Genomic DNA, 15,696 nt, shown 5'->3' with positions numbered 1-15,696 from the left:
TTCTTCACTGTCTCCCCAAAAGCTGATGAAGATAAAATAGTATTTCATTTGCCTATACCCAAAGAGAAAGGGTGAAAAAGAATAAAAATGGCAATTCTGAAGCTGAAAGCACCATGTTTTCTTGAAATATCACCCAAACTCATGTGTTAACCCAAGACAGAGTTGCAGTCAAAGTTCTTCCTTCTTCCTTCCTCTCCTGGTCTTGAAAACCATAGTTTTTCCAAGCCATTTATTTTCTCCTGGATTCAGTCTGGACATCTTCCAACTTCAGAGAAGAAAGGGGACACTAGGATTATTTAAGTAAGTAATCTGAAGAAATGCAACCTTAATACACACACAATAGTTTAGATTCCACTATTTGATAAAATGTCCAAGAGATATACTAGAAGCAAAAAATACCAGAAGAAAGGAATAAAAGATCTTGTGAATGTCAGGCCACATTGTTTTAGGATTCTGTACCCCAGAAGCAACTTCCCCTCCACCTCTTCCATCTCTTTATTAGCACCCTTTCTCTCTGAGTTAAATCTCTTATGAACATATTCTGTATGAACATTAGGGAGGATTGCTTAGGAATTAACCAAGTAAGCAAACAGAGAAGATGTCAATAATCCCCATATGGTTGCTAGGCAACAGGTAACCAGAAAAATAATGAAAATGATGAAAATGGTAAATGTGTACAACATTCACAAATACAAACTATTTTAAATATTCCGTAATTTGCAGTGAAAAAAAAATTTATTAAAAGTATTTAATTTTCAAACTTTCAACAGGTCACAGTGAATCATTAAGATCCAGTAGTCCCTTCTCCAGGTGAACAGCAATATGTGGCCAGGGTACTGAAAATTTTGTTGTTTTACAGGTGAAAAAAATGTCATTATTAGTGATCAAGATGGTGTACTATTAATGTGTAAAAACGAAAGGCCTACTTTTTGAGATTTGCTCTATCTGAAACATGAGATGAGAAGTGTATCAGTGATCCTAACAAATGTGCTGTCAGCTATATAGGGCCTAAAAGCTTTTTATTTTCAGATTTATAACAAAAATTAGAGTTCCCTGCATGCTTCACTTCTGCTACAGCTCTAATACATTTAGATTAAATCCTATTGGCTGCTAACATGGACAAAAATATGAGGCAAAAAACCCCACATAAAGAATACTGATGCTCAGTAGAGTCATCAATGTGTATCTTCTTGACAGAAGCAAGGAAAACAACATTGTTAGGAATTAATTATAGCACACTCAAGTGAGGTGGCTGGACAGGTCACTAGGGGAAAGGTGATGCAAACACACCTTTTATTCTGTTGGTAACTTAGCCCATTAAACTATTTCCCTGCTCATGGCTCATAAGTCTCTACCCTAGTGTGGAAAACATGATCAAATGTTCAGCACAGCTGCCACCAACCTGATTTAACATTTATACATTAATAAAAAGAAACACAACACTTTAGCAGTGAATGGACTCCATAGAAGACTCATGACTTTGTTAGCCCATTAGCATTTCTTATCCAGTGCCTGAAGTGCAGATCGAAATCCATTACAGATAATGATTGCACTCACCTTACAAAGAAAATACCACCTTTAAATAGAAATGCTGCCTATGCAAAACAAACAAAAAAATCTCTTACCTGGGATATTTGTAAAATATTACAATAATTTAATAATACTTCCAGTGCACACGCTAGAAACAAAACTAATGAAAAAATCCCCAAAGCTAATGAATATAAGATCTTGTGAACAGCACCAAGAAATCCTGCATATTTTTAGGATTCTGTAGTCTAAGAAGGTAAAAAAATTGTATATGCAAAAGATTTTTCCAGTGCCCATGAGGTGCTGGTCTGTATTTATATTAAGATGTACATTTTTAATTCAAATCATGTAATATTGCCATTCTATTTTTGGAGAGTGCTATAATGACAGCTATAGAACAAAAGTTATCCATGAAGGAACAGTTTATTTCAATTCAACATTGTTAAAGCAAACTCAGTTTTGAAATAGGACAGGCCCTTCAAATCCTGATCTTGACTAACATAAACAAAGTTACTCATCAAATTCTACACAACAATTTAAAGCCATTATTCTCCTTCTCCAATTCTAGTGACACACTGGACATTGCAATGCAGAACTGCGTACCACACACTTATTTTCAATCTTGCACTTTGTGAGAGTGGTTCTGATCCATGGCTGTGAAGAACAGGCAGATAGCGGCTGTGATGAACACATGCACTCCCTCATAAAGTAGTTTTGGCGAGAAGACGCTCCATATGAACAGGTGGTAACGCAGACTTGTTACCAAAACAATGTAGATGGCAACTGGAATTGAACGCATTAGGGCATAGCAGAAACAGCCGTGACCCACTGCTGCTGAATTCCTGGTAACAAAAACAGAGAGTTCATTCTCAGGCAAACTTAGTACAGGCATCTGAGTTCCTCCACTCTTTAGCATTATTTCACAACACAAAGAATATTCACAGATCTCCACTTTGTGTTAGAAAACTGATTATTGATGCAACAATGTAACTAATAAAGCTTGTCCTTATCACCTCTACATATGCTATAATGTGTAAGTATGTTAAGTGTAAGCATAGCAACTGTCACCACAGTAAAGGCACCCAGCAGTTCACCTCACACTTAGAAGGTTCTGTGCTTTAATATAGTTTGTTCTAACTGTTAAAGTCTCCATTAAGCAGTTTCAAGATAGGCTCGTCTCTTGTTGGCCTTCCAGTGCCTTTCCACAGAATCTGGATGGTAAGAGGCAGAGAAGAAAGACTTCAGTACTCAGACTTCACAAAGCTGCCTAACCTGTATGATGGATAATCAGATGGAGTCTGCTCTCCTCGTAAAGGGCATAAAACTTGCCAGAGTACACTGCTGCCCACAGCAGTAACATTGTACAAAACAACACAAAAATTGTGCTATTAGAAAACTTTGCAAAGCTAGCTAACGTAACATTCTCCAGAAAATACGAAATTCTTAGGCTTACATGAGCAATACATTGCATTCCTGTCACAGCAGCTTAGATCAGCTGGGCCCACTGTATTCCAAGAAATGTCTGCCCCGTACATAACCTACATGGCCCATATCTGCTGCACTGAGGTATTCCGGTGGGTGACAGGAGTCAGATGAAAATGGAAGTGAAAGGGTTTTCTGCACTTTGATTTTTCTCCCTTCCCTGAGGTGCAAACGTGCACCAATGATGCTGCATTGGCATGTGTCCACTTTCCCCAAACCACATCTGCAGAGACTAATTCACACCAAATTCAGATACTCACCTGTTCAGACAAAGGAAGGAATAAAGCTATTTCACTGGAATAATAAGCAGAACATTTTCCTCTCTGGATCAAAATATTTTACATCATCAGTTCCCCAAAGAACACATTGGCAAAAAGCGGAAATGATTTACACTGAAATCCTGATCTGAGAATCTGTTCTGCTCCTCCCTGTTTTTAATTCTGATCTTGTTCCAAGTAATAAAAATTTAAGATGACTAGCACTTCCATCAGATGTAAATTAGTCACTTATGACTAAGTAAGGTACAGAATGCAGTATTTTACGTAAACCATTAAACTTATTATTCTTTAAATCAAAATAATTAGTATACAGTCCTGTTTTCCAGCAAAGTCAAGAGCAAATTCCGAAGGCTTTCAGTGGAAGGAAGAACAGGTCATGAAAGCAGAGTTGAAAAATCAGCTGAGAACAGCAGGTGTGAATGATTGCAAAACATACATTCAGTTCACAGAAAACTATCTCCCTCGCTGCTTAGCCAAGAAAACTGTGACTTAGGAGTGAACTAGGCTGCTCCCTGCTTCTGCATCACTATCTTAAGTCTTCAGTGAGCCTGTGTAAATAACCAGCTTTATGTTTAATAACTGATTTTGTTGACAAGGATTAAACAACTGCAGTTCACTCAGTCTTAGCTGTTTTCATGCTGTAAAACCAGTATTTGTAGTAGATGATATAACTGAATAAACAGAGAAAATGGTTTTTGAGTCAGATAGGCAAACAGGCAATTTTTAAACCATTTTCTACAGTAAAAAAATGCACTTGATAGACCAGCTAGATGAAGGCTATCAGTGGTTGTGGCTATCATATTTATTAAGTGCAATGATGACATTTTCAAGGGAATCCTAAAAGAGAGATGTAAGAGTGTCCACAAACTTATACATTTAGGTTGTTCAAGAGCCCTGCATTTTAAATTTAAATTTCAGTTCATATCTTTTTCCCTAGTTTGTGCTCACCTAACAACACATTTAGTACCCTATTGTGAGAAAGCTCCTAATCGTAAATCAATGGTGTTAAAAATTTTTGAAATCCCTACTTTTTTAATTATGAAGAAACTGGCTGGAAGATTATTTTTGAATCGAATCTCTGTGTGTTCACATCCTTGGCTCAAAAATTAGGTAGATGTAATACTTTAGACACTTGCATTTTAAACTAGAATGAGAGCACACAGTAATCTTTACTAGTAACATTTAAATTCTGCATGTTCACATTATGATTACTAGCAAAGAATCCCCAAGTCAATAAGTAAATGGTATGATTCTTTCTGTATTCTGATACAGTAAAAATAATGAACTGTTTTCTGCTTATATAATACCTTTACATCCAAAAGGTCTCAGCAATCGCTTCATCTCTCAACAAAAGATAGACACCTACCTGCAGAAGGAAATCTTGGACAGTTTCACAGTATAATACAGTGGTGCAATTTAGAGAAGACAACAGAAGCACACTGTATCCACAAAGTTAAACTGTTAATGTGGTTCAATAGCAGGATAATTCAGTTTATTTTGGAGCTAGTATAAGAGTTCACACATGTGTTGTTGAAGAAAGAGCACTGGAATGACTGAGCACAAGCAGTTACACCTACTTGGCTATTCTGACGCTAAGGCAATGACTTAGTTCTTTGAGCACAGCACCATTCTTTCTTGCTTCTGCCAGGCACCCAATTTGTGCAATAGCTAAGAATAATGACTTTGCACACTCCTGCTCATTCTACGCTCACAGAGTGACCACAGGGTACAGGGCTTCGGCAGGCTACAAGGAACACAGTCAACAGGGATCAGGGTGCTGCTGATAACATGAACAAGACAATCCAGGCAGTTCAGCTGGTTCCCGAGTTCTTCCAAAAGAAGTCACCAGGGGAGCACATAAAGCTGGCTGTGGCATGCCACTCATGTATCCTACCATTTATGAACTGGATCAGCCAGTAATGAATAACCTTGCAACCTCTCAGTGCTGTTTCAGTGGAAGATTACAGGAAACATGTAAAGCATCAACCTGTAACTACTCCACACTGAACTGCCTCTGCAGCAGTTAATGCCTTTTCTTATTTAAAGGAGGAGAGCATAGAGGGATGTAAACCGTATGCACTACCTCCATATTCTGACAGAACCAGCCCAATATTAAGGCCTCTGCATAATGCAGGAGTAAAAAAATAAGTACCCAGCCTCTGACATTGAGCTCATTTAGCAAGTTAGCTTCTGGGGACTTGAATGAGAAATCCAAATTTGTTAAAGATGACAAAGCATATCCAAACTTCATGTGAGACTGATGCTGAAGATTGCTAGATCCAGAAAAAACAATGCTTTCGGAAGCTTCTGAAGCAAAGAACACTACAGATTCACATCACTGAACACACCATACTTAGACTGCAAACATTAAGCCTAGTCTAGAGCACATACTGGCTTCCAACAAAAATCCTAATTGAATTTTAATTGAATATTTAATACATAGAAAATATGGCCAAGAAATTGTGCTATTAATAGGTTTTCTGCTTCTTGGGATCTCCGAAATCCTAATTGCCAATGTTTCATCAACAAATCCTTCACCTCTCACTCCATCTCTAAGGTGGTATTAAAACGGGTAATACAATGTTTGTAAAATGAAAAAATTATGATGCCAAAAACATGAAAGAAAAACAACTCTTTTCTTGTGAAAGCATGTCTCCCTTTTATATAGAATATTTGGCGGATGGTGGCACAAGTTTTGTAGTTTAAAAATCAAGCAAATAACCTCCACAGACAGCCCTACAAATGCTTCCACAAGGAATTTTAAAATACACTACTTTACATTGTTCCAACCCTTGTTCTAACCCACCAAATTAAATAAACATTTTAGAAATATGCAAGCATATGAGTGAGGAATACCTTAGGATTGTCATTTTTCTGGGATTGAGGGACGGGGGTCATGTCTGGAGGGTTTCAGTAGGAAATGAGCTGAATCCTTTCAACAGGAGTTATCCTCTAGCATTTCTGCCCTTCCAGCTCCTCTTTTCTAGCTGAATATCACTGCCTAGATTACCTCTTATTGGGGATGCTGAATTTGCATATTTGAAGGCAATTTTTACTGTATTAACATTTTCTACTGTATTAGTGGTACTTTTCTTTCTAGGCTTTCTGCAGTTTCAGTTTGCAAGATCTCCCTGTTTAGTGCTCTCTGAAAAATAGTTGGCGCGTCGTTAATCTGTCCTGCATATATTAATAAAGGGTTGCAGTCAGAAACAAACCCTGTAGCACTCCAACAGTCTGTCTGTGACATCTTACAAGTATCTGCAATCTGTAAGAAATTTGTCTAATCCAAGCAAATATCAATTAGTTTAGCAACAAGAACAAATTTACTATGTCTCTCCCATATGCCCTACTCCCAGCTAGTATAATTCTTACAGTACTGTTTTAGATTATAGCACACAATCCTGCACTGACATGGAAAAACACTTCATATTTTTAGCAGATCCAAGGGAACCAAAAGTCCTTTCAAAATCTACATGATCAACTCTGGTATAGACTATCAATCAAAACAACATTAATTCTATAGATTCACAATTTTTGACACCAAATCCTATCAACAGGCAGGTGTCAAAAAGGGTAGTTGCCAGCAAGCTAAAAGGGTTGTTGAGTATATTCTACCGCCATGGAAATGAAGGAACTTGGGGATGGCCATTGATTTTCCTGTGTATCCTCTTTCCCAGTAAGAAAGGCGGAGAAGCTACAACTACCTGAGCAAGGTCAAGTGTCCATGGCAGTAAGTTACAGTGGACTGCAATATAGGGTTCAGCAGTTTCTCATGAAGACTTAGCTGTAAGAGGCTATTAAGACCTGAAAGTTCAATTCTCTTTATTTCAGCATCAAGAGCAGGAAAAATAGGATCATAAAAATGGTTTTGCCTGTTTTCACTGCTGGCATAATCAGTTGTGCTGGGAGCTTCCTGTCAGAAAGAGAAGTAGTATCAGTCACCCAGCAGAGGTAACTCTTCTCATTGACATCCACTACTAGCTAACTTGCTTAGAACAGAGCTCTATCTAAAACACAGGGCATGTATCAATTAAGTTTCAGATTCCTTTTTCCATTCTTCAGTCAGGCTTGGCCCCTAAAAATAGTTCAGAGGAACTCCCTAAATTGAATACCCAACAGATTTATATTAGATTGCAAGTAGGAATCCAATTATGCTGGCATTGGGCCAGAAGGTCTGAATAGCCACTCTGAATGGCTATTATCATTTAACTGCTAGGAAAAGAAATCAGCTGTACCTTTAGTAAAGGCTTCCAAAAATCTTGGCAACCTAACTGGAAAGATGTCCACTAGATACAATTCATCCCCTGCGTGTGCTCATTTCCCCAAATATACTGATCCTGTGGCAATCAACTTACAAAGGACTGGAAACCCTCTGCTTTTCAGCTTCACTTGACCAGTCCTCACCTTCCCTTACAGAAAAAAACACTTCACAAGCTCAAACATCCGTGTCTATTTCAGGATTGCAGGCAAAGAGATCGCTAAACTGCACTCTTGGCAACCTGGCCATGTAATGTCTAGATTTCTTCACCACAAAGAAGGTACTCCTTTTCAGTAGGTACCTTTGATTCAGGAAACCAGCCTTCTCCATGTAAGCTACAACAGCTATTGATAAGTTCCAGCCATTCTTCAAAGACAGGATTTGCATGAAATCCCGAGTGCTCTGCTTGATATGTTTTTCCTCACTACTTCTGCGGTGGGCCATACTGGTATATATCCAGTTCCTGCCTGTTATCACTGCCTCAAGCTTTCTCATAAGGCTCTGTTCAGGTTAATCCTTAGTATGTGTTACTCTGTTCAGCTCCAAGAAAACCAAAAAAGTTAAATCAGTCTATTCCTGTTTACACTGGCCCAGACTTTAAAGCAACAAGATATAACCAAATCATTAAAACTTCTAACAAGCAAAACACAAGTCATAATTATTTCAAAGCCCAGCATTAGTCAATTTTCTGCAAGTATTCTTCCAAAATCCACTTAGCACTTCTGAAGACTTCCACTAGCAAAAAGCCTGAAGCATTTTACATCAGCATCATACATGCAGGAAACCACAAGGAAACTTATAGCTTGATTTTCTGTTAAGGTGTATCTATAGGCTTTCCTGCCCACCTTCATAAACAAACAGCTCTTCATCATCTTAGCTAAAGATGTAAAGAAAAATTGTATCCAAAGATTGTTCTGGACAGGCAGACTCTGAAGAGACTTAAAATAGACTGTTACCATGTTATTTAATTAAATTCAAACTTACCAGTTCAGAATACACCAGTCTAACAGGACACGTTAAGTGTCGTAAGGCATTTCTAGAGGGGTGAGGCACAAATATTTAAGTAAAGGGTAGGAAATTATTTAAGTATGGGTAGGAAACTGGCCAACAAGGCCACACTCAGAGGGTGATAATCAATGGTTTTTACTAAGGCTGGCAGCCTGTCACAAGCAGGGTCCCCCAGGGGTTGATACTGGGCCCCAAGCTGTTCAACATCTTCATAAGTAATCTGAATGATAGGATTGAAAGCATCCTCACCAAGTTTGCTGATGACACTAAACTGGGTGGTGAGGTGGACACATCAGAAGGGAAAGCCATCTTACAGAAACCTGGACAGGCTGGAAGAGTGGGCTAGCAAGAACTGTATGAAGTTTTAACAAAGACAAGTGCAAAGTCCTGTCCTGGGACAGAATAACCAAAGGGCCCAATACAGGCTAGGATCTGTGCGGCTGGGGAACAGCCTTGCTGAAAGGGACCTGGGGGTGCTGGTGGACAACAAGCTGAACATGAGTCAGCAGAGCACTGCTGCAGCAACAAAGGTAAATCAGGTCCTGGGCTGCATCCACAGGGGGATTACTAGCAGAGATGGAGATGTGATCATCCCACTCTACTCAGTACTTGGCAGGCCACACCTAGAGTACTGTGTTCAGTTCTGGTTTCTACAATTCAAAAAAGACGTGGACAGACCGGAGAAGATCCAAAGGAGGGCCGGAGATGATCAAAGGGCTGGAGAGCCTGCCCTACAAGGTAAGACTTGTAGGAGTTAGGTCTCCTCTTCCTGGAGAAGAGACGGCTCAGGGAGATCTTATCACAGTATTCCAGTACTCTACAAAGAGATAGAGGTGGTCTCTTCACCAGATAACACATGGAGAAGAGAAGAGGCAATGGGTACAAATTGCACCAGAAGAGGTTTCATCTCCGTATAAGAAAGACGTTTTTTACAGCGAGAATAATCAATCACTGAAAAATCTTCCCAGGGATGTGGTAGCGTCCCCATCACTGGAGGTTTTCAAGATGCGACTAGACAGGATTCTAGAAGATCTCATCAAGGCTCCCTTTCCCATGAAAAGCTGGACCAAATGATCTTTCAAGGTCCCTTCCAACCTGGGCTGTTCTATGGTTCTGTGAAGCAATGCTTGCTCTTCTGCACTGAGGGCAGAGTCAGTTCTTTCTTGTATTTTTCCATTACAGTAACTATTTTTAAACTTGTGACTTCACTAAAATAACAGCTCTCTCCTCAGATTACTCCTGCCACCCCAGTAACATACACATTTCAGAAGAACTTGTGCATTTCAAGAAAAGGTGTGAGAACAGAAGATAGAAAAATCCTGGATAAATGCAGAAGGACAGTAGCGTATGTACAGTCCTATCCACAGCTACCAGAACTAAGCAGTCAGTTATGTTGGCCACAGAACAGAGAAGGAAAGAAAACTAATGGTAAAAAAGAAAAAAGCCTGCAACTAAGAACAGTAAGACAAAGCCATTAACAGCAAAAAGTACAGGTTACTTCTAGAAACATTTCTACAGTAAAGAAGTATGTAAGCAAAAGTCTACAAGTGTGATCCTCTCTTTCCAGAAGTGCCCCTCTGAATGGCTCTGCTCCTGCTTGAGCAGTAATATAAACCACTGAGAAAACCAGCATCATCATGCATCCTTTACTAATTGTAGAGAAGAAATAAAGTTGGTACTATGCTTCAATCTGAAGATTTCTGTTTCAGAATTAAGAGGAAGGAATATCCAAAGTACTGAAGAGGAAGGGGAGAAAATTCCTTCAGTGCACTGTGTATACTTCATGCAATATATCAGAATATTGCCCCCAACTCTCTTCACAGCTTTTTCTGGTGCAACGTGCAGCGAACTCACCTTCAGAGACTCATTATTCCTTGTGGTGCAATGAGATAACTTCTGGGATTATGCAAGGATACTCTTACTGAGCCCAAGTATCATAAGTACTTTTTACTTTGGCAAGTTTATAGGAGTGTTGGACTTACAAATAATTTGGATGAAGTTGAATAACTAAAAGCAACAATACTCTACATTAGTATAAAGATTGTAAAGCCCCACATGCTTTCTCCTGAGAGCAGAATGGATTACAGAAGGATCTGTAAACCCATACCCTAGGATCTCTGCAAAGGATGAGACAATGCTAATACCACGAAGCACAAAAGGAACAGTAAACAAAAATGGTTTCAACTTGGCAAGAAATTAAGTGCAAGACCAATTTGATTTTTGAGAAAGATACCTTGGTACACCAGCTGCAGACCGCCTTCCTCACTGGACTTCAGCTGAGGACAATGCAGAAAAATCAGCACAGGACTTTTCATGCCATAGCTTTGGTGATACTGTAATGCTAATCTTGGCTCTGACACAGAAAAAGTAACGTAAACAGACAGTACACAACTTTCAGAAGACTGCAGATGTTACTTCGCAGTTTGAGTATGTTCAGTGGCCATGGAACCTAAAAAGACAGCTCTGAGGAAAATGTGGACATCATCTGCTGGACAGAGGGAGGCAGAGAAAGAAAAGGAGACAGAAAGAATGAGGGCAATAGCAATGGAAAGAGAGACACTGCAAGCAAAAAGCAGGGGGAGAGAAGAGCAGAGATGGCTGAGGGTGCAGGAGGGGAAGGGCAAGGGAGAAAGAGGAAGCAGGAGAAGTGGGAGGGAGAAAATAAGTGCAAGTAAGAGAAAGGGAGTAAGTCAGAAGACAGGGTGTGAGATACAGGGAACAAGCAGGACAAAAAGGAGGGAAGGGCAGAGAGGAAGAGATGGAACACAGGGAAAAGAGCGAGATGGAGACAGAGAGGAAGAGAGTGCACACGGGGGGGGTGAGGGAGGGGGAGTAAGGGAGGGGGAGTGAGGGAGGGGGAGTGAGGGAGGGGGAGTGAGGGAAAGCAAGGGAATGAGACAGCATGAGAGAGGGAGTGATACAAAGTGGGCTAGTAATAGGGAAAGAGAAATAGAAAGAGAGGGAATGGGGACCGGGTGAGAGGGACAAGGGAGTGACAACAAGAGACAAGGGACAAGAGAGAGGAAAACAGAACGGGGGGGGAAGAGTGGGAAAGAGGAAAAGACAAAGGTGGAAAGAGAATGTGCATGAAGGAAACTGCATGTGCAAGGGAAATAAAAGAAGGAAAGGGAGAAGCTCGGCATGGGGGGGGGGGGGGTAGAAAGAGAGAAAGACAGCAAAACAGCACATGTTGGCATGAGAGAGACTTGAGGTGGAGACCAAGACCAAGAAAGAAGGGAGCACAGAGCAAAGGGAGAGAGGGAAAGAGATAGGAAGGCAGAGAAAGAAAGGGAAAAGAACAAAAAATAGCATGATGGGCAGAGTGACTTCAGGAGATCAGGAGTGAGCAGAGGGGATGGTGAGAGAGGTGAGGAGACCGGGTGGAAAGGGTGCGAGAAAACAGGATTGAGAGAAAGGTGAATAAAGAGGAAGAGACAAAGGTGGAGTCACACAGGAAAGGCAGAAAGAAAGAGCAAGCAAGACAGAAAGACAGGCAAAGGGAAAGAGAGCAAATGAGAGGGAGACTTGGAAAGGAGCATGTGGGATAGACAGACTGAGTGAGAGGCAAAGAGACAGAAATAGAAGCAGGACAAAGAAAGCTAGAGTATGACTGAGAGGGAAAAAAGAGCATACAGCAAAGAGTGAGAGGGAAATAAAGTGAGTCAGGAAGAGGTAAAGAAAAGCAAAGGTAAGACAGCAAGCAAGAAGGAAAGGAGAGGCAGAAGGAAAGAGCAAGCACAGGCAGAGGGAAAGACAATGAGCATGAGGTAAAGAGAGCAAAAGGGAAAGAGACATGGTGGGACAGTTTCAGAGTGAAAAGGGAAGGGAGAGACAGCAACAGGGACAGAGAGACTGAGAACAAGGGAGGGGAGCAGGTGAGTGAAGAGCAGAGAATGAGCAGAGAGAAAAGGCAGAGGGACAGACAGCAACAGGTAAAGAGAGGCAGAGGGAAAAGAGAGAATGAGCAAAAGACAGTGAATGGGAAAGAGTGAATAAGAGGGAAAGCGCACAAGTGAGCCAGGGAGAGTGGCAAAGGAAACAAGTGTGAGGAAAGGGAAGAGCAAGAGGAACAAAGAGCAACAGAGAAAGGAGAGGGAAAGACAACTAGCAGGAGAGAAGGAGCTAGAGAGCAAGCAGTTTGCACAACAGTTTCTAGGTTCTCCTTTGGGATCTTCTGGTGACAGGGTCCAGGAACACTGGGGGACTCCTGGGAACCCTCAGAGAAATTTGAGGGTACTTGCTCCTCCAAGGTAAGAACAAGGTAAGGGGAGCCACAGGGCTGTGGGCCTGAGGAATGTCGTGGTTTAACCCCAGCCAGCAACTAAGCACCACGCAGCCGCTCACTCATTCCCTCCCCCACCCCAGTGGGATGGGGGAGAAAATCGGGAAAAGAAGTAAAACTTGTGGGTTGAGATAAGAATGTTTTAATAGAACAGAAAGAAGAAACTAATAATGATAATGATAACACTAATAAAATGACAACAGCAATGATAAAAGGATTGGAATGTACAAATGATGCGCATGGCAATTGCTCACCACCCGCCGACCAACACCCAGCTAGTCCCTGAGCGGCGATCACCCCCCGCCCACTCCCCCCAGTTTATATACTAGATGTGGTGTCACATGGCATGGAATACCCCGTTGGCCAGTTTGGGTCAGCTGCCCTGGCTGTGTCCTGTGCCAACTTCTTGTGCCCCTCCAGCTTTCTTGCTGGCTGGGCATGAGAAGCTGAAAAATCCTTGACTTTAGTCTAAATACTACTTAGCAACAACTGAAAACATCAGTGTGTTATCAACATTCTTTGCATACTGAACTCAAAACATAGCACCATACCAGCTACTAGGAAGACAGTTAACTCTATCCCAGCTGAAACCAGGACAGGAAGCTCCAGTAGTTTCTAATGTGTTCAGTCAGCTGCCCTTGACCCAGGGTGCCTGAAGGCTTTGTTACAGCTGCTGTCTGGCAAGAAAGGGTCAAGCACCTGTACAGCTGGTAGGCCTAGAGCGTGGCTAAGACACAGCGGTTTGTGTAGTAGGGTGCAATGAATGGATCCTGATCTCAATTCGGACCAGCCTGAACATTCTCAGGCATAGTAGTGATGCACCAGAGCACATTCTCCAGCTCTTGGAGCAGCTGTCCCAGATGGAGTTTTGGATAGCAGGTGCAGGTCTGCAAGTCTCCAGCTGCAGGGATTGTGCAAGGGCCTCCCCCTAAGGCTTGCAGACATGGTTTTCTTTCCTGCATCAGATACACTGTTGTTGAAGAGCTGTGTCACCAAGTGGAGGAGTTACAGGAGGAAGTGAGAAGGCTTTGCACCATCAGAGAGGATGAAGGAGAGACATAATCTTCTCAGACACCCTATAGCTTTGACGGCCCTGGACCCCAACCGCAGTGTAGACACAGCCAAAGTCTGTCCCTAGCAGAATGGTAAGTGAAAACTCTGTGGAAGGCCAAGGCTGGAAGACCATGACTTCGGCACCAAGAGGAAGGCTCCTGCTCCACCTGAAGGCTTTCAACTATGGAAAAGATTCACTGCCTTCAAAGCTGAGGAGGATCTAGGTGTGCTTTCAAGAGAGCTTACAGGTAAGGATTAAAAAGCAGACCAGTACAGGTGACACTGTCTGCTACAGGCTGCCTGACCAGGAAGAATAAGTAGATGAGATCTTCTACCGATAGCTATAAATAGCCTCATGTTTGTGGGCCGTGGTCCTCATGATGTACTTCAACCACGCCAACATCTGCTGGAGGGACAACACAGCAGGGCATAAGCAATCCAGGAGGTTCCTGGACAGCGTCAGTGATAACTTCCTGGCCCAACTGACAGAGGAGCCTATGAGAAGAGGTGGTCTGCTGCACCTCATTTTCACAAACAGGGAAGGACTTGTTGGGTCTGTGAAATTCAAAGGCAGCCTTGGCTGCAGTGACCATGCAATGGGGACTCCTGAGAGGAGGGAAGAGGGCAAAAAGCAAGATCACAACCCTTGACTTCAGGTAAACAGATTTTGGCCTTTCCAGGGATCTGCTTCAAAATCTCGTGGGAAAAGACCCTGGAGGGAAGAGAGGTCCAAGAAAACTGGCTGATATTTGAGGACCACCTCCTCCAAGCTCAAGAGCAGTTCATCCCAGTGAGCAGAAATTCCGGCACAAATGCCAGGAGGCCTGTATGGATGAACAAGTACCTCCTGGCAAAAGTCAAACATAAAAAGGAAGCATACAGAAGGTGGAAGCAGGGACAGGTAACCTGGAAGGAATACAGAGACACTCTGTATGTCCAAGCACACAGACATGTAGTTAGAAAAGTCAAAGCCCATGTGGAATTGAATCTGGCAAGGGTTGTCAAACTCAACAGGAAGGGCTTCTATACAAGTAAATGAATGGGAAAAGAATGACTGGGGAAAACATGTTCCTGCTGCTAAAGGCAGCAGCAGACCTGGTGACACAAAACATGTAAAATGCTGAGGTACTGAATACCTTCTTCACCTCAGTCTTTGCTAATAAGACTGTTCTTCAGAAATCTAAGCACTCTCAGACCCAGAGAATGCAGACAACAAGGAAGACTCACCCCTGGTGGAAGAGGATCAGGTTAGAGAAGAATACTTAAGCAAACTGGACATACATTAAGTTCATGGGCACTGTGATGCACCTATGAATACTGAGGGAGCTGCCTGATGTCATTGCAAGGGCTCAATCTTTGAATGAACATGGGAACTGAGAAAGGTGCCTGAGGACTGGAAGAAAGCAACTGTCACTCCTATCTTCAAAAAGGAAGACCCAGGGGACAATAGGCCAGTCAGCCTCACCTTGATCCCTGGGAATGTGACGGAACAACTATTCCCGGAAACCATCTCCAGGATCATGAAGGACAAGAAGGTGATCAGGAGTAGTCAGCATGGATTCACCGAGAGGAAGTCTATGCTTGACCAACCTGATAACCTTCTACAGTGAAATGGCTGGCTTAGTAGATGAGGTGAGAGCAGTGGATATAGTTTACCTAGATTTCAGTAAGGCTTTTGACACTGTCTCCCATAAGATCCTCAGAGAAAAGCTAGTAAGTGTGGGCTGGAAAAGCAGACAGTGAGGGGGATTGAAAACTGGCTTAATGGTCAAGCCCAGAGTGTGGTGAACACTGGTACAAGGTCTAGA

At 42.0% G+C, this 15,696-nt stretch overlaps 1 protein-coding gene across 7 annotated transcripts in view; it reads right to left on the bottom strand.

Moving 5' to 3' along the window:
* Nucleotides 1-716: 716 nt before the first annotated feature.
* Nucleotides 717-15,696, bottom strand: part of PIGG (phosphatidylinositol glycan anchor biosynthesis class G (EMM blood group)) — a 101,101-nt gene continuing 86,121 nt past the window's right edge. For 4 of the 7 annotated variants that reach the window (XM_069777010.1, XM_069777004.1, XM_069777008.1 and 1 more), the window contains one exon: nucleotides 717-2,369. In XM_069777010.1, the coding sequence (XP_069633111.1) occupies nucleotides 2,144-2,369 (226 nt within the window). In that variant the 3' untranslated portion in view covers nucleotides 717-2,143. The remainder of the gene's footprint in view (nucleotides 2,370-15,696) is intronic. The other 3 variants (XR_011323337.1, XR_011323338.1, XM_069777005.1) reach the window with 1 other exon arrangement.

The sequence above is a fragment of the Haliaeetus albicilla genome, chromosome Z (assembly GCF_947461875.1).
Source record: "Haliaeetus albicilla chromosome Z, bHalAlb1.1, whole genome shotgun sequence".
Taxonomy (NCBI): domain Eukaryota; kingdom Metazoa; phylum Chordata; class Aves; order Accipitriformes; family Accipitridae; genus Haliaeetus; species Haliaeetus albicilla.
The sequence above is the reverse complement of the archived record's forward strand: the minus strand, read 5'-3'. Positions and strand labels throughout refer to the sequence as shown.